Source organism: Phoenix dactylifera, chromosome 11 (assembly GCF_051530095.1).
Source record: "Phoenix dactylifera cultivar Ajwa chromosome 11, Ajwa_hap1_PhDact_Kaust_v1.1, whole genome shotgun sequence".
Classification (NCBI taxonomy): Eukaryota; Viridiplantae; Streptophyta; class Magnoliopsida; order Arecales; family Arecaceae; genus Phoenix; species Phoenix dactylifera.
In genome coordinates this window covers 9,754,803-9,776,957 of record NC_143200.1, presented here as the reverse complement: position 1 = coordinate 9,776,957, position 22,155 = coordinate 9,754,803, and the positions used below count along the sequence as shown (strand labels likewise).

At 39.7% G+C, this 22,155-nt stretch overlaps 1 protein-coding gene and 1 non-coding gene across 3 annotated transcripts in view; both read right to left on the bottom strand.

Annotated features, from left to right (window-relative positions):
* LOC103697929 (Transmembrane amino acid transporter family protein) overlaps positions 1-21,772 on the bottom strand; it is a 28,409-nt gene extending 6,637 nt beyond the window's left edge. Inside the window, exons 1-3 of one of the 2 annotated variants that reach the window (XM_088706774.1) lie at positions 21,634-21,772; positions 21,180-21,536; positions 20,159-20,389 (exon numbers count right to left, since the gene is read on the bottom strand). In XM_088706774.1, coding sequence (XP_088562900.1) covers positions 20,159-20,389; positions 21,180-21,330 — 382 coding nt within the window. In that variant the 5' untranslated portion in view covers positions 21,331-21,536; positions 21,634-21,772. Of the gene's footprint in view, positions 1-20,158; positions 20,390-21,179; positions 21,583-21,633 lie in introns of those variants that run through there. The other variant, XM_039118338.2, reaches the window with a different exon arrangement.
* Positions 11,160-11,268, bottom strand: LOC148700648 (small nucleolar RNA R71). Its single transcript, XR_015971608.1, has one exon. It is a non-coding gene; the product is annotated as a small nucleolar RNA R71 (small nucleolar RNA).
* Positions 21,773-22,155: the final 383 nt, after the last annotated feature.

Sequence of the window (22,155 nt, the reverse complement as noted above, 5' to 3'; positions counted from 1 at the left end):
TTATTATTTTTGAATTATTAATATATTTTGTGTCTAGTTCCAATAATAATAGTAGCTGGGTGAATTTTTTTTCTTTTATGTAGCCGGGTCTCATTAGTAGACACAATATTGAGACGTACATGTAAATCCTGATTCCTGATACAGCGTACACTTCTAACATTGGTTATGGCATGTCTTGCCTGACGTGGCTTTGGTCCCATCAATACCAACCAAAGGGAGGCCGTGACATCTCCTCATTAGTTTAAGTTGTTTCTTCATTTTCACGTCTACGTGGGGACAACTGGAACCTTGGCCACATATGATTGCTATTGTGTCAAATTGCAGCCGTCCCTATTGTCGTGGCGTGGCAGAGGACCATCGAAGTATTGGCGAGGTAGGACCCAGTACCGTGGTCCATGTTAACGTCATAACAGTTGTTCTACGTGATGACCAGATTCCCAGGTTTCCAAGTTCAACAAAGTGCTTGGCCGCTAAAACTTTGACTGTGAATAGGACAGATGGTTAGAAGATTAAAAAAGGAAAGGCAAGGAAAAGATCTTGTGCCTCGTTTGAAGATGGAACTTCCTTTTTGTTTTTATCTCAAAGTAAAACCTAATCGAATCAAATTCTTCTGCCCTCACAGGAGATATTCCTGACTGGAAGAAGTCCGGGATGCCGTGGCGTCCCATTCGTTGGACGTGATGCCGGAATGCCCCCTCAGTTGCCTCTCGTTTCCTCATGAACGCGGAAAGAGGGGATTGGTTTTTAAATGAGGTTGTGCCATGAGGAGATAATCGAGGTATTAGAGAGTCATTAAATTTTGCTTTGTACTAATCATCTCTCCACATGGTATCTATTTATTACACCTCCAAGTCAAAAAAACAAACAAAAAAAAAGAAAGCACTAGGAATCCAAAGACATATTCCACCAAATGCAATAAATACAAAGAAAAGGTCAAACGGTCGTTGTTTGCGCAGAATAAAGAACAAAGATGGATGAATTGAAGCCGTATGACCTAGGTGCATAACATTGGAAACGTTTAGATTGGTAAGAAGGGTCTTACTATACGGATTATCTATATTACAAAAGCAACGGGTAAAGCATTTCTTCGAAAGAGCGGTGCTATGTAACTCAGAAATTTAACTCGAGAAGCCAATCAGCTTGTGTCCAAGTATTGCTTTTTGTGAATCACAACATGACATCAATATAAAAGTGCTATGGGGCGCTAGTAATGACCTTAAGCTAGTATCTTGATCTTCATCAGTTGATAGGGTTAGTTCAAATTTACAATTGCAGCCTTAAAGATCCTCCCATATAAGCAAGTCCTCTAAGGATGCTTGTTATATGGTACCTTGTAGACAATCCATCTTGGATCGATTAAGAGTATAACCATTTTGAGACCATCAGTCATCACCATAAGAATTAAGAGGAGATATACTCTTGATATAAAAAATAGTGCTCAAACATGATCATGTGGTTAGCTTTGTTTCTAACATTAATTTTTTTTCAAAAGATCTCAAGTTATAGAAGTTGGGTATCCACTAGTTGTGACCATATAGCTGGCTTAAACCATGTCCTTTGATAAGGATCAAATTCAAAATCCTCCAGATTTGGATTCAATTAAGGCATCCTCGGTCAAGGCACGATCTCCTCCATGAGGATCAAATTCAAAATTTAAAATCCTCCAGATTTGGGTTTAGATTTGGTTTCAATTAAGGCATCCTCAATCAAGGCACGATCTCCTCCATGAGGATCAAATTCAAAATTCAAAATTCAAAATTCTCAAGATTTGGATTCGGTTAAAGCATCCTCAGTCAAGGCACAATCTCCTCCCTATTACCCATGATTGTAGGATGTCAAACCAAATCACATTTTTCCATAATTATAGAAATTCTGGTATACATTCCTTGTAAACAATAGTTTTTTCATTTTCAAATGTAATCAACAGATTTACGTTCAGACTATATAAAGCCGAGTCTCTCTACTAAGTTGGCATGAGAGTTTTGCAATATCTTCTTTCTCTTTTATGGTATCAGAGCTTTTCGTGACCACTGTCAATTTTTTTTTTTTCAATGGCCTCCGAAACAACTGCAACCTTCACCACTCCAACCTCCACTATCCCTGTTAATATCCAAAGCTTGGTGACAGTCAAACTCACCAAGGACAATTATCTCTTGTGGAAAGCACAAGTCATCCCCTATTTGCGAGGCCAACGCCTTTATGGCTATGTTGATGGGACCATCTCTTTTCCTCCTATGTATGTGCCCAACCCCATTGCTGCATCGTCTTCCGCTGCACCAAACGAGGTTCTTAATCCAAACTATTGCACCTGGTTTGAACAAGATCAGATTGTTCTGAGTACTTTAGTATCATCATTGTCCGAAAGCATCCTCGCTCATATGGTGGGCATAACCACCGCACACGATGTCTGGATAGCCTTGGAACGAATGTTCTCCTCTCATTCCAAGGCTCGTGTGCTACTGATTCGGGCCCAACTTTCCACCATCAAAAAAGGAAGTCTCTCCATATCTGATTATTTCCAAAAGGTAAAATCTCTCTCCAATACCTTGGCTGCTATTGGACAACCTTTGCAAGACCATGAAATCACCTCTTATCTCCTTGGAGGTCTGGATTCTACCTATGATGCTCTTGTAACCTCTATCACCACACGCACTGATGCAATGCCTTTAGAAGACATGTTTGGCCATTTACTTCACTTCGAACTGAGGCTTGAACAACACAACTCTGCCTTTGACACTATTGTTGGCTCGGTTAATGTGGCCACACGCTATGATAATTCCTATTCTCGTGGAGGTAGATAGGTTTCACAACCGCGCTCATTTTCAAACGACCGTCCTCAACACAACAACAATCGTGGTAGAGGTCGCGGTGGTGGTGGCCGCGGCAGAGGAGGCTCTTCCTCATCCACTCTCGTCCTGTTTGTCAAGTATGTGGAAAGGTTGGACACACGGCAATAAAGTGCTACTATCGTTTTGACCATGCCTATCAAAGTGTTGCACCCAACATGTCTGCCTACTTCATGGCCCAACAATGATCTGCTGACGCAAATTGATATCCCGACACCGGATCTACCAATCACCTTACCAATAATCTCCAAAATTTAAGCATTCATTCCGAGCCTTATGCAGGGGCAAATCAAATTCAAGTGGGAGATGGGACAGGTTTGACTATTGCAAAAATTGGTTCTTCTACACTCAGCTCTCCTTCACACTCTTTTCAACTGTCAAATTTATTATATATTCCTCAGATTCAAAAGAACCTGATTTTTGTGAGCCAATTTACACATGAAAATAATGTCTTCATAGAGTTTCACTCTTCTTATTTTTTGGTGAAGGACGAAGCCACGGGAAACATACTGCTGTGCGGCAAGACTAAGGATGGCTTGTACTCGTTCCCCTCCTATGTGTCTCCTTCCGATTCTTCCCACACCTTTCTCTGTCAATGTGTTCCCCTTGAAACATGGCACTACCGCATGGGACACCCATCCTATCAAACTGTGCAGCATGTTATCTCCAAGTTTTCTCTTCCCGTTTCCTCAAATAAAATTTCTAGTGTTTGCTCGGCATGCCAACAAGGGAAAAGTCATCGTCTTCCCTTCTGTGAGTCTCGGTCAGAGTCTTCTTCTCCTCTTGAGTTAATTTTCTCAGATGTTTGGGGTCCATCCCCTATTATGTCTTCTCATGGAAATAAATACTATGTGTCATTTGTGGATCATTTTAGCAAGTTTGTTTGGCTCTATCCTATTCCCAGTAAATCTAATGTCTTAACTATCTTTCGTTCTTTTCAAAAAATGGTTGAACGATTGTTTGATTGCAAAATAAAATTAGTTCAAACAGATTGGGATGGTGAATATCGCTCTCTCCACAAATTCTTTATAGATATTGGCATTAACCATCACATCACCTGTCCCCATACTTCTCAACAGAATGGCTCTATTGAACGAAAACATCGACATGTTGTCGAAATGGGGTTGTCTCTCTTATCTCATGGTCTTGTTCCTCATGCTTATTGGGATGACGCTTTCCTTATGGCCACATATCTCATCAACCGACTTCCTACATCTCCTCTTGGCACTTCTCCTTTTGAAAAATTGTTTAACAAAACTCCAGATTTTTCTCTTCTCCGTATTTTCGGTTGTGCATGCTACCCATTCCTTCGCCCATTTAACAAACACAAACTTGACTTTCGGTCAAAGCAGTGTGTGTTTATTGGATTTAGCAACAACCATCATGGGTATAAATGCTTAGATCTCACCTCGGGCAAGGTGTATGTTTCTAGGCATGTTATTTTTGATGAGAATCTATTCCCCTTTTCTTATCTAAATTCAACACCCACTCAACCATCTGCTACCACACCAATGACACACCTTTCTTTTCCCATACGCCTACACAACACTCAAACACCCTCCACCTCTATGTTGTCCTCTCTTCCAAACGAGTCCACATCATTGAATGAGACGACGTCGTCTCCTGCTCCTTTGATACGTGTCTCTCCTTCCTGTGACCAGTCTCCCTCCTTTTCCTCTGCATCTCCCACAACATCTGAGTCTTGCCGACAAATCTACATCCTTTGCCTCCTGAATCTACTGTCGTTGCTGATGTTCCCATGCCTCGTTCTCATCCTATGCGGACTCGCTCTCAGAATGATATTGTGAAACCAAAGACATTTACTGATGGCACAGTTCATTATCCTTTGCCCAAAGCTCTTCTTGCTATGAGCACGGTCTCTGAAGATCCCTCTTGTTACACTGAGACAAGTAAGCATGCTAAATGGCGCTCTGCCATGGATGAGGAATTTTCAGCTCTCATGAAAAATGGCACTTGGTCCCTTGTGCCGGCTACCCCAGGTATGAACATTGTGGGTTCTATATGGGTTTACAAAACAAAGAAAAAGTCTGATGGCTTTATGGAGCGTAGGAAGGCTCGGCTGGTTGCCAAAGGGTATCACTAACAACAAGGTATCAACTTTGATGATACTTTCAGTCCTGTGGTTAAACCAACTACCATCCGCTTGGTTCTCAGTATTGCAGTTTCACATCATTGGAAAATTCGCCAAATAGATGTACAGAATGCCTTTCTCCATGGTTTTCTTTTGCAAGATGTTTATATGCGCCAACCAACTGGGTATGTGCATCCTAATTTTTCCAACCACGTCTGCAAATTACACAAAGCTCTCTATGGCTTGAAGCAGGCCCCACGTGCCTGGTACTCTCGTTTGAGTGAGCAGCTCTTGTCTCTTGGATTTGTGAATTCCAGTTCTGATACTTCTCTATTTATCTTCAAACATGGTTTGGTTACTGTATTTGTTCTTCTGTACATGGATGACATTATTATTACCGGGTCTGATGATGCTGCAATTAATAAACTCATTTCTGATTTAAGTTGTGAGTTTGTTGTCAAGGATTTAGGGGATCTCCATTATTTCTTGGGCGTCGAAGTGTTGCGTGTATCTACTGGTCTTCTTCTCTCTCAAAGAAGATACATTTTCAACCTTCTTCAGCGCACTAATATGCTCGACGCCAAGCCGGTCTCCTCACCAATGTCATCCTCTCAACCACTATCCTTGTTTGTCGGGAATTCATTTTCGGATCCTTCTCTTTTTCGTGGCGTCGTGGGTGCACTCCAATATCTCTCTCTCACACGTCCAAATATTTCATTTGCTGTTAACAAGGTTTGTCAATTTATGCACAAACCAACAGATGTTCATTGGATGGCAGTAAAACGCATCAGGTTGGGCTGGATGTCCCGACGATAGAAAATCCACATCAGGTTTTTGCATCTTTTTTGGACACAATCTCATTTCTTGGAGCTGCAAGAAATAGCCCACCATTGCTCGTTCAAGCACGGAGGCTGAATATCGTGCCGTGGCTCATGCTACTGTAGAATCTATTTGGCTCCAATCCTTGCTTCACGAATTTGAAATTTTTCTCCCCACTCGGCCTGTCTTATGGTGCGACAACATAGGGGCAACATACCTCACTGCAAATCCGGTCTTTCATGCTCGCACTAAGCATGTGGAAATCGATTATCACTTTGTTAGAGAGAAAGTTTAGCAAAAATTTTTGGAAGTTCGTTTTATCTCCAACAAAGACCAACTAGCTGATGGTCTCACCAAACCATTGGTCTCGACTCGTTTTGCTCATCTCCGCATCAAGCTCAACGTGATCTCCTCCCCGTTGATCTTGTAGGGGCATGATGAGGATCAAATTCAAAATTCTCCAGATTTGGATTCAATTAAGGCATCCTCGGTCAAGGCATGATCTCCTCCATGAGGATCAAATTCAAAATTTAAAATCCTCCAGATTTGGGTTTAGATATGGTTTCAATTAAGACATCCTCGATCAAGGCACGATCTCCTCCATGAGGATCAAATTCAAAATTCAAAATTCAAAATTCTCAAGATTTGGATTCGGTTAAAGCATCCTCATTCAAGGCACAATCTCCTCCCTATTACCCATGATTGTAGGATGTCAAACCAAATCATATTTTTTCATGATTATAGAAATTCTGGTATACATTCTTTGTAAACAATAGTTTTTCTATTTTCAAATGTAATCAACAGATGTACATTCAGACTATATAAAGCTGAGTCTCTCTACTAAGTTGGCATGAGAGTTTTGCAATATCTTCTTTCTCTTTTATCCTTCATGATGATTCTAGGACTCCACTTCTAAATAGTCTTTTGGTCAATCAGTCTACCAAGCTCCTTTTATGACTTGCCAAATTTTAGTTATATCACAACATGGTATTTAGATATCTCTGAAACTTATGTCTCAATGGAATGTGCCGGTTCATCTTTGAGTTCTTTTTAATTTATCAATTTAATTGTTATTTTACTACCATGATGATTGGAGAAATTAGTTTTAAAATCAAAGAAGTTTTGATAAGAGATTTTTGATCCACACTACCATTTTACAAGTAGTATCTAGAGCAAGTTGTTTGGCCTCTATAGTGCTTCAAGATATATTCATTTGTGTGAAGATTCTTAAGCAATGGTAGCACTGCTGAGAAAAAGAGAATATCTAGTAATAGATTTGATATCAAGAGAATCAATAGTCGATTTAGCATCATTGCAACCCTCAACAAACTTTAACATTATTCGTATGTCTAGTCAATCTTCTGACAATATAAGCAATATCATATCTAGTCCAGCTTTCTATACAGAGAACTAACCCTACAATCTAAGAATATTTAAAATATGATATTGCTTCACCAAGATTTTTCTTGAGATATACACTAGGGTCATAAGGAGTGGATATAAACATCATAATACTCAAATAGCTTGAGCATCGTTTTGATGGAATAAGAAAGGGAGAGAGCTATCTGTCTGTCTGGTGAATTTGATTAACTTCATCTCGAGAATTACAGTGGCATCTTCTAGATCTTTCATGTCTGTTAATGTGCTTACGATGATGTTGGAAGTATTTCTTGGAAATAGCTTTTCGCTTATCAAAATTCTAGAATTTATAACAACAAGATAATATTTTAGATGGAACAAGGAAGTTGCAGATGTCTAATCAAGACGGTTGGTGTTTGCTACAACCTACAAGTGCTTTTTTGCACATAAAACAATATAAAATAGTAATAATTTTTGAAATCTAGTGAGGTTTGTAGAATACAGAACTGATAGAAATTGATTCTACAAGTATCTAATACTTGATTTACGGAGGAATATGTGGAAATGTATTTTCTCAGCATATACAGAGAGAATTAAATTTCTAAATGTAAATCAAAACCTAAGATTACTGATGAGAGTACAAAAGTATGATCTACATACTACTTAAATTAGTATTATTGCCAACGGATAACGATATTATCATTAATTTAATATTATATTTTTGATTGGGTGCAGGTGATCAGAAATCAAAATTACAATGCGCATTTAGTATAAATTGGGCCTAGACAAATGCACAACTTAAACCACATACGCCCAACCTCGTCATGGTCTGATCGAACCCACCATTCATCAAGCACACTTGCACTCGAGGGATATATGACAGCCATCCTAAGGCAACGCGCAATGGGACATCCGAGGGCTTAGATTTATCAAGCCGAGAAGATCCAAAAGGAAGAAAGTGGCCACATTAGCGATCATCCCGTGATCAACGAGTCTCCTCCACGTCGTCCGCTTCTCCCGTGCCTACCAGCCGTCCGCGCATCTCCCTCTCCCGTGATCAATGTCCGGTCCAAGGCCCTGCTACCAGCTTCTGTGATCATCCCCATTCCATGTGCCCAATTTCCTCCTTGATCCTAGCATTCGCGATTCACCCGTTCACGCGTCCATTCCTTCTTCCGCCCGCGATCACTTCCACAGCGTTCGAGCTCGTGATCCCCTTCTTCCGGACCCGCATCAAATCCCCTACAAGCTTCCGTTGCCGTGTCGGCATCCCAGAATACCCAGCCGACTGTGCCGTCCGCCTCTTCCACAGCGTCCGCGATCCCATTCCTTCTTCCGGAGTCCTCGTCTCAGCCGAAGACAGCGCCCAAGATCACCCCCCAGATCCATGATTTGATCTTCCGTTACCATCTTCAGCCAGCGTCCGCTCCTCATCACGCCTCTTCCGCAATCCAAGCACTCTCCCGACGTCACAGCTGGATCCGGCGACCGGGCATCCCGCGGCCAGCTGAGATGGGCATCCCGGACGACATCCTCCTCCCAGCAAAATTCCAGCATCTTTAGTTTGGAAATTTTGGTTTTAATTTGTGAGGAAATCTTGTTTTTGGGGAGGTTTTCATTGTATAAAACAGGGGAGGGGTCGGCTGGGAGGTGGTGCTTCATTCCCCACACACAAACAGGGGAGGAAAAAGAAAGGAGTCGGGAGGAAGAACAGTAGAGGCCTCTGCGATTGGAATAAAAAAAGGAAGAAGAGAGAAACAGGGGATGCCCTGTTTCTGTTATTAAAAAAAAAAAAAGAGTGAGAAAGGGAGAGATGTTGATGTTTGTAATGGTTTGCTAATCCTTTGGCAAAGGGTGATGGATGAATCCTTGTCATGTTGCTTTCATCAAGTATACTCTAAACTTTTATTCTAATTATTTTATATCCATTGGAATGTTTTGAATTCTTGAATATTTATTTATTAAATAGATCTTTTATGGTTTATATATATATTGATGCATGGATTGTTTCGATGTTTGATTTGTCGTAGACGTAACCGGCACGATAAATACTTAGATGTTGAATTCATATTTTCAGATTGTATACTCCATGATTAAAACTATTCTATCTAATTAATCCTTAATCGAGAATCGTTGAGTTTATTTGTTGAAAGTAATATTATCAAGGGAGATTCTGGATCCTTAGCCATCTCCATATTCTTGAACTTTGTTTAATTACCTATTATTCTCTGCTTTTGATTTCTGAAAATCAACTAAAAATTACATCTGAAATTACGCTAATAATACTTACACCGTTCCCTGAGGATTCAACCTCGAACTTCCGAGTTATACTACTTGTGCGACTCTCCTGCACTTGGAAGAGCAATTTTACTTTAGCATCAAGTTTTTGGCGCCGTTGCCGGGGAACGGCTGAGTTATTAGTATAATTTTAGATTTAATTTTTACCTTAGTAGTTAGTATTTTTCTTTTGAAAAAAAAAATTAAATCTTTACTACTATTTTTAATTCCCTGCACAGTCTGCATCAAACTCTGATATCATAGAAATTAGCCGTCTGATTTGACTCAAATTTGGTCAGCTAGTGCAAGACACATTGTTCGATAATCGGCACGGTCTGATTGACATTCTGACATTTTTAAGACCATCAGATTAATACGAAACCTTGCTGCTTTCTATTTTAAATTTTCTGCATTTAATTTTTTGTTAGAATCAAAATTTTATTGTTATCATATCTCATTAACCCTTGTTGCTAATTGAAAATTTAAGAAAAAAAAACTTTAAGAAAAGATCAAGGGTGATTATTCAAAAATTTTTAAAAAAAAGAGAGAAAAAACCTAAAATTTCAAATTTCAAATTTCAGAATTCAAATTTCAAACGTCAACTCATAAAATTTTAAAAAAAAATAAATAATTTGCTTGATCACCTATTCAATGAAATTTAATGTCATGTCATAAAACATTAAAAAAAAAATCTCTTGATTGTTGCATATAGTATAAGGCATTAGCATAAAATATTCTAAGGGCTGAACCCATTTAAAAAGATAAGGTCGGGATTTCATCACTCGTCCTTAGCCCAAAAATTACCCCAGTGCATAAATATCCTAAGCTTAACTAAAATCAACTAGACGTTGGCCCCTAAGGACATTCGAGCTCAATAAGACGAAGACCACCGAAAGTTGCACCAATTTCGCTCTGTGGCTTAGTTGATGTCTAGGCAAGCTTTGTCCCTATAAGGGAGACAGTTCATCTGTTCGAGGCAAGTGGATTTTAAGTGGAACCTTTGCGAACGCATCGTGACCCCTCCACTTATCTGGGAGCTTACCTGGTCAACTCGGTTCATTAGACCGGATTGGAGGCTTAGGTGCCCTCTTCAAACCAGTTAGGAGCTGTCTAGAAATTTAAGAAAAATATTAAAAATTGAGGTGTAATGTTTTGTTGCATGTTTGATTGTAAATAGATTTTCGTTTTAGGGTATCTTTAGTTGGTACTTATATTTATTTTTAAAAAAAAGAGAAAAATATTTTGCATGTTAAAGTGGAATAGGGACGACACCGGTCGATTAAGTCGTACAACTTTAGATCATCCCTTAGGACACATCCCTGAAATTCCTTCGCAGTATCTCACACCTTGTGAGATGGCTGATTTAAATGAAGATGCGGGGAGTCACCACAATCGAAAACGGGAACCCCATGTTATGACTCTAAGACAATACCTACAACCGGCTAGGACTAGTCAGCCTTCATGCATAATTTTTCCTGATAATGTAGGACATTTTGACATCAAACTAAGGGTAATCCAATTGCTGCCCAAGTTTCATGGGTTAGAGTCCGAAAGTCCGTATCTTCATTTAAAGGATTTTGAAGAATTGAGCAATACATTTAGAGTGCCAAACGTCACCGAGGATGTCCTCAAGTTGACATTGTTTCCTTTCTCTCTAAAGGATAAGGCCAAAACATGGCTAAACTCTTTGCGACCTAGATCAATAAGAACTTGGCAAGATATGCAGAGAGAATTTTTAAAGAAGTTCTTCCCCACACAAAGGACCAACTTTTTGAAAAGACATATCAGCAATTTCCAACAAAAAGATAATGAAACATTTTATGAATGTTGGGAAAGATTTAAAGACCTTCTTCTCTCATGCGCTCATCACGGATTCGAAACTTGGAGAACCATTAGCTTCTTTTATGAAGGTTTATCTCCACAGTTGAAACAGTTTGTAGAGACCATGTGCAATGGTAGATTCTTAGAAAAACAACCTGATGAGGCATGGGAGTATTTGGATTCCCTTGCTGAGACTGCCCAACTTTGGGATAACGGGGATAGAAACAACAAGTCTTTGCCTAAGCCTACTAGCTCTGTACAGGGAGGCCTTTACAACCTCAGAACTGAGGATGATCTTCACGCTAAAATGGCAGCCCTCACTATGAAGGTAGAAGAAATTGAGCTTAGGAAGGTTGAGCCTGTCAAGACTATAGAGCTTAGAAACGAGTGTTGTGGTATCTGCGATATGTCGGTTTATACTACTACAGATTGTCCCACCATACCGGCATTCAAAGAAGTCTTGCACAATCAAGCAAATGCTATGAACTCCTACCAAAAGCCTTATAACGATCCATACTTGAATACCTATAACCCTGGTTGGAAGAATCATCCAAATTTTAGGTGGAGAAATGATCATCCTCAACAGTCACACCATTCAGCTCCTCCACCTGCACATCCTACTTTTGCATCACCACCCTCTCAAAAGCCAAATATCGAGGATACCTTGCAATCCATACAAACTTTTCTACAAGGTCAAGCTAATATCAATGCTCAAAATACTCGAAATTTTGAAGACATAAGGAATCAATTGTCAATGTTGACTACCGTCCTAAGTACCCAAGAGAAGGGTAAGCTTCCAGCTCAACCCCAACCTAACCTACAAGTGCACGGTAGTAATAATACGGCTCCTTCTAGTTCGCATACAGAACATGCAAAGAGCATCATGACTTTGCGTAATGGAAAAGTCATTAATCAGACCATCCCATTGAGACCGCAGGTCACTTCTAATTCTGATGCTCCCAACGCCGATGAAAGGAACAAAGAAGAAGTTGAGGTCCCAACTTCTACCGAGAAAGTTGAATATCCTTTTCCTCCACCTTTTCCACAACGGTTAAAGCCGTTGCAAAAGCTCGAACCTAATTCTGAAATTCTTGAGCTTTTTAAGCAAGTAAAGATCAACATACCTCTTCTTGATGCAATTAAACAAGTACCCTCATATGCCAAATTTTTGAAGGACTTGTGTACTGTTAAGCGCCGATTAAATGTTAAGAAGAAGGCATTTTTAACTGAAAATATGAGTGCTATTTTGCAGCACAATATTCTCCCTAAATATAAAGATCCAGGTTGCCCAACCATCTCATGCATCATAGGTGACTTTAGGATAGAGCGAGCATTGTTAGATTTAGGGGCGAGTGTGAATTTGTTGCCATATTCTGTATATGAGCAACTTGGTTTAGGTGAGTTGAAGCCAATCTCCGTCACTTTGCAATTAGCTGACAGGTCAGTTAAAATTCCAAGGGGGATTATCGAGGATGTATTAGTCCAAGTAGACAAGTTCTACTTTTCTGTCGATTTTATTGTATTGGACACACATCCGGCTTCGAACTCACAGTCTCAGATTCCGGTCATTTTAGGACGTCCATTCCTTGCAACTTCTAATGCATTGATTAATTGTAGGAATGGCGTCATGAAGCTTTCTTTTGGTAACATGACCTTAGAACTGAATATTTTTTAATGTGTGCAAACAACCCAATGATCCCAAAGAGAGTAAGGAGGTTGATTGGGTTGAAACCATCGCAGAAGAATATTTGTTAGCTAAAGCAATTAACGACCCATCCAATGATAGCTTAATTGATTAGTGTCCTAATGGAACCGATGATGATGATTTGTCAGTCACACCTATTGTGGATAATTTGGATATCAAGATGGTCACTGGGTGGAGACCAAAAGTAAGGGAATTTGAGAAGTTGTCGCCTCGAGAGGTGAAAATAGTACCATCCCGTGAGCAAGCACCCAAGCTCGAATTGAAACCCTTACCAAAGGAACTTAAGTATGTTTTTCTTGGACCCGAAGACACTTTTCCTATAATCATCTCGTCTGGACTTGATCATACCCAAGAAAGAAAATTAGTTGGTGTTCTAAAAAATCATAAGGGAGCCTTAGGGTGGTCTATTGCCGACTTGAAGGGAATTAGCCCCTTAGTTTGCACGCACCGGATATATTTGGAGGACAATGCCAAAACCACAAGGCAAATGCAACGAAAGTTGAATCCTACAATGAGAGATGTGGTTAAGGCAGAAGTCCTCAAGTTGCTTGACGTGGGTATTATTTATCCAATTTCCGACAGCAAGTGGGTAAGCCCTACTCAAGTCGTTCCTAAGAAGTCGGGTTTGACGGTGGTAGAAAATGAACAAGGTGAACTAGTTCCAACTCGTGTCCCGATGAGTTGGCGCATGTGTGTTGACTACCGAAAGCTGAATTTGGTCACACGAAAGGATCACTTTCCTCTACCCTTCCTAGACCAAGTGTTGGAGAGAGTTGTAGGGTATGATTTCTATTGTTCTCTCGATGGCTATTCGGGATATTATCAAATTGAAATTTCACCAGAAGATCAAGAGAAGACTACCTTCACTTGTCCTTTTGGCACATTTGCTTTCCGACGAATGCCATTCGGGTTGTGTAATGCACCTGCAACATTCCAAAGATGCATGCTCAGCATCTTTGAAGACATGAACGAGAAGTTTTTGGAAGTGTTCATGGATGACTTCTCCATTTTTGGTGACTCATTTGATGATTGCTTGTCACATTTACAAGCAGTCTTAGCTCGATGTATAGAAAAGAATTTGATATTGAATTGGGAGAAATGCCACTTCATGGTACCAAAGGGAATTGTCCTAGGACATATTGTTTCATCGAAGGGCATGGAAGTAGATAGAGCTAAGATTGATTTAATTGCTAAGCTACCTGCACCCAAGACGGTTAGAGATGTTCGATCATTTTTGGGTCACGCCGAATTTTATAGGAGGTTCATCAAGGACTTTAGTGTCATAGCTCGACCATTATGTAACCTCCTATCCCTTGATACACCGTTCAATTGGACTGAAACCTATCAAGAGGCATTCGAAAGGTTGAAGTCTATGCTTAGCACTGCACCCATCGTGCGACTACCTGATTGGTCATTACCTTTTGAGATTATGTGCGACGCTAGCGACTATGCGATAGGAGCTGTCCTAGGACAACGCAAGGATAATAAGCCATATGTCATTTACTATGCAAGCAAAATCTTAAACGATGCTCAAATGAATTACACTACCACCGAGAAGGAATTGCTTGCAGTAGTATTTGCCTTAGATAAATTTCGCTCTTATATCCTTGGTGCTCCTATTGTTATCTTCACGGACCATGCGGCACTAAAATATTTGTTGGATAAGAAAGAGGCCAAACCACGCTTAATACGATGGATACTTCTACTCCAAGAATTTGACATCACTATTAAAGATAAAAAGGGAGTAGAGAATGTGGTTGCGGACCATTTATCACGGCTAGTTTTTCATGATTCAGTGCCACAATTTTCCATCAAGGACTCATTCCCTGAAGAGCAGTTGTTTGCACTTTCTAGTATGCCATGGTATGCAGATATTGTAAATTTTCTTGTTACAAGCCAGATGCCAGAACATTGGGGGTCGACAGATAGAAAAATTTTCTTGCGCGAAGTAAAGAATTATTACTATGACGAACCCTATTTATTTAAATATTGCAACGATCAAATCTTTAGACGATGCATACCGGATCATGATATACAAAGCGTACTCTCTTTCTGCCATACTGATGCTTGTGGTGGACACTTTGCTTCTAAGAAAACCGCCGCAAAGGTCTTGCAATGTGGTTTCTATTGGCCTACTATGTTCAAAGATGCCCACGAGTTCTGCAGGACATGTGATCCATGTCAACGTATTGGAAGTCTAACTCGTAGGCAAATGATGCCTCTTCAACCCATTACTATTATCAAAATTTTCGATTGTTGGGGCATCGATTTTATGGGCCCATTCCCACCGTCTTTTGGATATGAGTACATTTTAGTCGGTGTCGAGTATGTGTCCAAATGGGTAGAAGCTGTCGCTTGTAGGACCAATGATCACAAACTTGTCCTGAAGTTTTTATAAAGAAAATATTTTTTCACGATTTGGGATGCCTAAGGTTATAATTAGTGACGGTGGAAAACACTTTTGTAATAAGCCTTTTGAGATATTATTAAAAAAGTATGGTGTCACCCACAGAGTTGCTACCCCATATCACCCGCAAACTAGTGGCCAAGTAGAATTAGCCAATAGGGAAATCAAGCGTATTTTAGAAAAAAACGGTAAATCCATCACGAAAAGATTGGTCCTTGAAACTATCAGATGCATTATGGGCCTATCGGACTGCATACAAAACCATTCTTGGCATGTCTCCCTACCGGCTAGTCTACGGAAAAGCGTGTCATCTGCCTGTAGAAATAGAACATAAATCGTATTGGGCAATTAGAAAATTGAATTTTGATTTACAAGATGCCGGTCTAGCTAGAAAATTGCAATTGAACAAGCTTAATGAGATTCGCAGAGATGCTTATGACAATGCTAAAATTTGCAAAGAACGAATGAAGATCTTACATGATAAATCAATTTTAAAAAAATCTTTTGAACCTTTGCAAAAAGTTCTTTTATATGATTCCCGCTTACATCTGTTTTCTGGTAAGTTGCGATCGAGATGGACAGGTCCTTACATTATAAAAACTGTTTTTCCACATGGGGCGGTTGAGATTGAGAATCCACGGGATGGTAGAATTTTTAAGGTAAATGGACATAGGTTAAAACCTTTTCTTGAGAATTTTGCAGATGAAGAGGACTCCTTTTCCTTGGGGGAGCCTTCTTATGACTGAGCATGAAGGCAAAGGTATGTGTATATTAGTTAGGATTATTTTTCTAGTTTTGTAGGTTTTATTTTCTGGATATCAACAGCTCAAGGTATTCCTCTTCTCTTCAATATTATTTTCTCTACTGTCTTTCATTATAGCTTTCTTGTATCTATTACATTGAGGACAATGCAATATTTAAGTTGGGGGAGGGAAGTATTTTGATTAAAAAAAAAATTTGCATTCTTTTCTAAGCAAATGCACATGTATTTTCATATTGAGTTTGTGCAACTATTAAGGCAAGGAATACATGCGTACTATGACTGATCAGAGACCTATTATTAGATCCCCGCACATGTATTTAATGATTATAGGAAGGCCTCAGGACTTCACATTTGTTTAATACATTTTTATTAAGCCATATCTGTAAAAGAAGTACGAGTATCCTTGTCCGTATTAAAAGGTTCATGATTTAATTTTCACATAAAGATAGAAGTTGAATACCTTGGCTAGATCACCTAAGTGCCTTATGATCCGACCTTGGTTGACCTATAGTCACGATGCAGTCACATATATAATAAAAATATCTATATGGTTCAGTCTACCATCTCTTTTCTTGCATGATAACCAAAAAAAAAAAAATCCTTATGATGACAAGTCTGGCCTCGTGGCGTAGTCTGGTTCGAGCAATTAAGTCCGAGGGGTGTTTCACCTAATGTCTTGAGCCAACTGGATCAGGGGTCATTGGCTGAAAGCTCGCTATATGGACCGTACTAGAGCCTAATGGGGTTGGACTATTGTAATCGTCATATGTGTTTAAAAATAAAAATAAGCATGAATAGGGTTGGTCGGACTGAACCTAGTGACATGTGGTAATGACTGGTTTGACTCCATTGTGTTGGACCTCTGTGTACCCGGGTTGTTTAGTTGGGATTGATAGCTCTTTCTTTACATGCGAACCATCCTTGACAAATTTAGACAACATGTGATATTCTGAAAATGTGATGGATCAGGTTCTAATAAATTGTAGAAAATATTTGTGGACTTGAGTAGTGCACCTAAAACTCAGGTGGTACCCTGTTGTGGTGGAGGTATTAGTACTCTGAGAAAGTCATGCAACTTTATGCACACTACATAATCATATTTTTCTTGCTTTGATAGTTGCCATGCTAGAAAATATATATCAATTAATTACATGTGTATTAGCTTAGGATTTATTTTTATTAGAATCCCATGTCATATCATTCATGATGTTTGTGGGTAACATCCCTGAAAACTCTCACGAGACAACACTCGTCTACTAGGGTAACCTAAGGGTTTAACGGCTTGTTGCACGTGCTAAGTGTAATCGTGATTCCTACGAAAGTGAGCACTTATCTTAATTTTATGCAATTAGTTCTAATAAAACATCAAAGGATCAACCAACACTTTTTGTACTCTCATGTTGTTGTTTACTCTGAATTGCTAGAGACTAGCAATAAGCTAGTTGGGGGGTGTGATGAGAGTACAAAAGTACGATCTACATACTACTTAAATTAGTATTATTGCCAACGGATAACGATATTATCATTAATTTAATATTATATTTTTGATTGGGTGCAGGTGATCAGAAATCAAAATTACAATGCGTATTTAGTATAAATTGGGCCTAGACAAATGCACAACTTAAACCACATACGCCCAACCTCGTCATGGTCTGATCGAACCCACCATTCATCAAGCACACTTGCACTCGAGGGATATATGACAGCCATCCTAAGGCAATGCGCAATGGGACATCCGAGGGCTTAGATTTATCAAGCCGAGAAGATCCAAAAGGAAGAAAGTGGCCACATTAGCAATCATCCCGTGATCAACGAGTCTCCTCCACGTCGTCCGCTTCTCCCGTGCCTACCAGCCGTCCGCGCATCTCCCTCTCCCGTGATCAATGTCCGGTCCAAGGCCCTGCTACCAGCTTCTGTGATCATCCCCATTCCATGCGCCCAATTTCCTCCTTGATCCTAGCATTCGCGATTCACCCGTTCACACGTCCATTCCTTCTTCCGCCCGCGATCACTTCCACATCGTTCGAGCTCGTGATCCCCTTCTTCCGGACCCGCATCAAATCCCCTACAAGCTTCCGTTGCCGCGTCTGCATCCCAGAATACCCAGCCGACCGTGCCGTCCGCCTCTTCCACAGCGTCCGCGATCCCATTCCTTCTTCCGGAGTCCTCGTCTCAGCCGAAGACAGCGCCCAAGATCACCCCCCGGATCCATGATTTGATCTTCCGTTACCATCTTCAGCCAGCGTCCGCTCCTCATCACGCCTCTTCCACAATCCAAGCACTCTCCCGACGTCACAGCCGGATCCGGCGACTGGGCATCTGTGGCTAGCTGAGATGGGCATCCCGGACGACATCCTCCTCCCAGCAAAATTCCAGCATCTTTAGTTTGGAAATTTTGGTTTTAATTTGTGAGAAAATCTTGTTTTTGGGGAGGTTTTCATTGTATAAAACAGGGGAGGGGTCGGCTGGGAGGTGGTGCTTCATTCCCACACACAAACAGGGGAGGAAGAAGAAAGGAGTCAGGAGGAAGAACAGTGGAGGCCTCTGCGATTGGAATAAAAAAAGGAAGAAGAGAGAAACAGGGGATGCCCTGTTTCTGTTATTAAAAAAAAAAAAAGAGTGAGAAAGGGAGAGATGTTGATGTTTGTAATGGTTTGCTAATCCTTTGGCAAAGGGTGATGGATGAATCCTTGTCATGTTGCTTTCATCAAGTATACTCTAAACTTTTATTCTAATTATTTTATATCCATTGGTATGTTTTGAATTCTTGAATATTTATTTATTAAATAGATCTTTTATGGTTTATATATATATTGATGCATGGATTGTTTCGATGTTTGATTTGTCGTAGACGTAACCGGCACGATAAATACTTAGATGTTGAATTCATATTTTCAGATTGTATACTCCATGATTAAAACTATTCTATCTAATTAATCCTTAATCGAAAATCGTTGAGTTTATTTGTTGAAAGTAATATTATCAAGGGGGATTCCGGATCCCTAGCCATCTCCATATTCTTGAACTTTGTTTAATTACCTATTATTCTCTGCTTTTGATTTCTGAAAATCAACTAAAAATTACATCTGAAATTACGCTAATAATACTTACACCGTTCCCTGAGGATTCGACCTCGGACTTTCGAGTTATACTACTTGTGCGACTCTCCTGCACTTGGGAGAGCAATTTTACTTTAGCATCAATTACAAAAAATTAAACTAACGTGATTTTCAAAAAACATATAAATTGTTTTAACCTAATAATGCTCTTATACTATTTAAGGTAATTCGCAAATAAGTTAGAAAAACAAAAATTTATATAATTAAAATCATGCATAAAAACCAAATATTGATAAATTAAAAAAGTTTCAAAATAATTTAAAAATTAAAATAGAATAGAGTATAACCTAGACTAGAGGCATGTTAGGCATTCTGGTAAGACAACTACTACACATCTCTTACACTTTAATCCTTCCAAGATACAACTAATCGGCGGCTCAGCTAGACTCCTCCCTAGCATAGCACAAGTATGTAGAAGTCGACTTGATTATCTCCTTCAATTACTTGAAAATAATCCTTTCTAAATTAAATAAAATATGGGGATAAATAGTAGCAAAAGAGAGAAAAGTGTAAAGATACGAGATCATTATAGCCAGTCTTCTATAAGCTATCTTAATTAAAAGCCAGTCTGGCTATAAATATTAAATACACGTCCAATGCAGCTGCTCTGGCATACGTTCACACATGTTTCCAGCCAATCAAGCTAGGCGCATGCTGAACAGTCCAAATGCCTATGCATCCAACTAGAGTCCACTAAATGGAGATGTGCTCAATACAGCTCAAGTTGCATTAAATATTCCAACATGGGACTAAAATAAACTAGTTGAGAGTGAAGGCTTTAATTATTAAACTTTTCCAACCAAAAAAATAATATTAAATAATTAAATAAGATCTAATAGGTTGTTTATGCATGGCTATTGTTTGATGCAGTCAAGCTAGAAACTAGGGTAAATTGTCCGCATTCAATCATCTACATTATATATAAATATATATGTGGTGAGACTCATTACCAAGAATATCATTAGCCATGTCCCTGAAACGTAGTTGTCGCCGTCCGAGCTGGGCATGGTGTTCGAGGACCATGGAGAGGAGGTTGTAGGAGTAGAAGGTGACTACAGCTCCCATCACTAGGCAAAGCACACCGGGCGCCCAACCCATCGATGCGAAAGCATACGGCAGACTGAGCAGAGCCGGCGCCACAATTGAAGTCGTCAGATGGTAGCCACAGTGTAACCATGAACCTGTCTCGATTACACATTCGCATAATCATGCATAAGCAATTAAGCATATGTAGCTTATCATGTCAATTGCTTTCTCTAATGGAAAATAGAAAGCAAAATTAAAAATATAAAGCTGAATAGTGCTAAGTGGTGGGAACCCACGGCCACTTAATATTGTTGCTGGTACCACTGTGAATTGGTGATAGCAAAGTGAAAACAACAGCGAAGTGCTTGGTTTGCGTTCGGACAGCATGCCAGAAAGTTGTGTGCGAGGAAAAGGAAATAAGGACAGAGGACATGAAACAAATGAGGATCACTGATATCCATGCTTCTCTCTCTCTCCCTCTCTCTCTCTTAAGAAAAAGAACAGAACCATCATATAGACATCACATAAAGTTATTACATGAAAATTCTGAACCATGAGCTGAGGAAAGAAGGTAATAAAGTGAATAAATAAATAAAATTGACAACGAAGATGGCTCCCTTGCTCTTCTATCTATTGTTTGCCATCCATCTCTAAAAGGATGACAAGTATCATGGAGGACTGGCCAATATCTGTCAAAGACTGATACAGCATAACCCTATGGAATATTCTGGTGGTCTGTAAACAACAAAATTTCCAAGAATCGTAAATTAATTTGATCAGAGAATCCCCGGCAATCATTGTGATGTTTCTTTAATCCAATACTGTTTATTCGCATCAAAAGTATATGCAAAGTTTGCATGCTTGTGGCAAGAAGGTCGAGAAGACAAGCCGAATGCCGAGGGAGTAGAGGAGAAGAAGAATATGATGGTTGGTGAGAATCATCACCTTTGGACTTGAGAACAAAGAGAGCTCCAGCATCGAGCTTTGGGACTCCCGTTTCTTGAGAGTTTCCAGCATTCATATCAGCACCATGATTGATGCGATCGTTCTCAAACTTCTCTCCTGAGCCCATGGAATTGGGAGGCAGTGTTCCCATCTCCTCTCACTCTCTGTAGATAAAGGAAAAGGAAGAGGAAGAGGGGGACCAAATTGTGGAATCTCAACCAGAGAACTAGGAGGGAAGAGCAATAGGAAGAGGGGATATTTTCAGGTCTCTTTCAAAATCTGGATGCGTGCCCGTGGGAAGAAATGAAATAGTGGAGGAGCTTATAATTTTCATTCCTAGCTGGAGTTCCTTTATGCCTGCATTTGAAAAAAAAAAACATGTGATCGCGAGCTTAGAATAACCTCGGTCAAACCGTCGCTGGAGTTGAAAAGAAGGCGAATAAAAGCTACGCACGCAAAGCCGCTTTCATTGGACGTTTTGTCGCGATGTCATCGTATCGTGATAGTTTGATAATCTGGCGGAGGACATCAACGTCAGAATATAGCTGATATTAAGAGAATATATCTCGCTTGTGTATAAAATGTTGTTCTGTAGTATGAGAAGAAGCAAGAGACTTAACTATACCTGTACCTATTTAAAGGCAAATGTCCCGTGTAAATTAATGCCCAAGAGTTCTGGATGGACACGGATAAACGACAATTCCAAAGGCCATGAAACTCGTGGCACCTTTCCTATCAAGGTAATCCAACCATTTATGTTGTTATTTACTACTTTGATCTTCTTCTTCTCAATTAAAGGCCTTTATAGATAATTTGGATTCTTCTTTTTTTATTTTGTGCTGCTAGCTACGAATCTTTCCGCCTTTTAGCTTTGATTTGATTTGAACGAACTACCACTGAATTTAACTTTGTTAATTATTAACTTTCATAATTAAGCCACACCAAAAGAATAGAAAAAAGGAGTAGTGTAACGAGC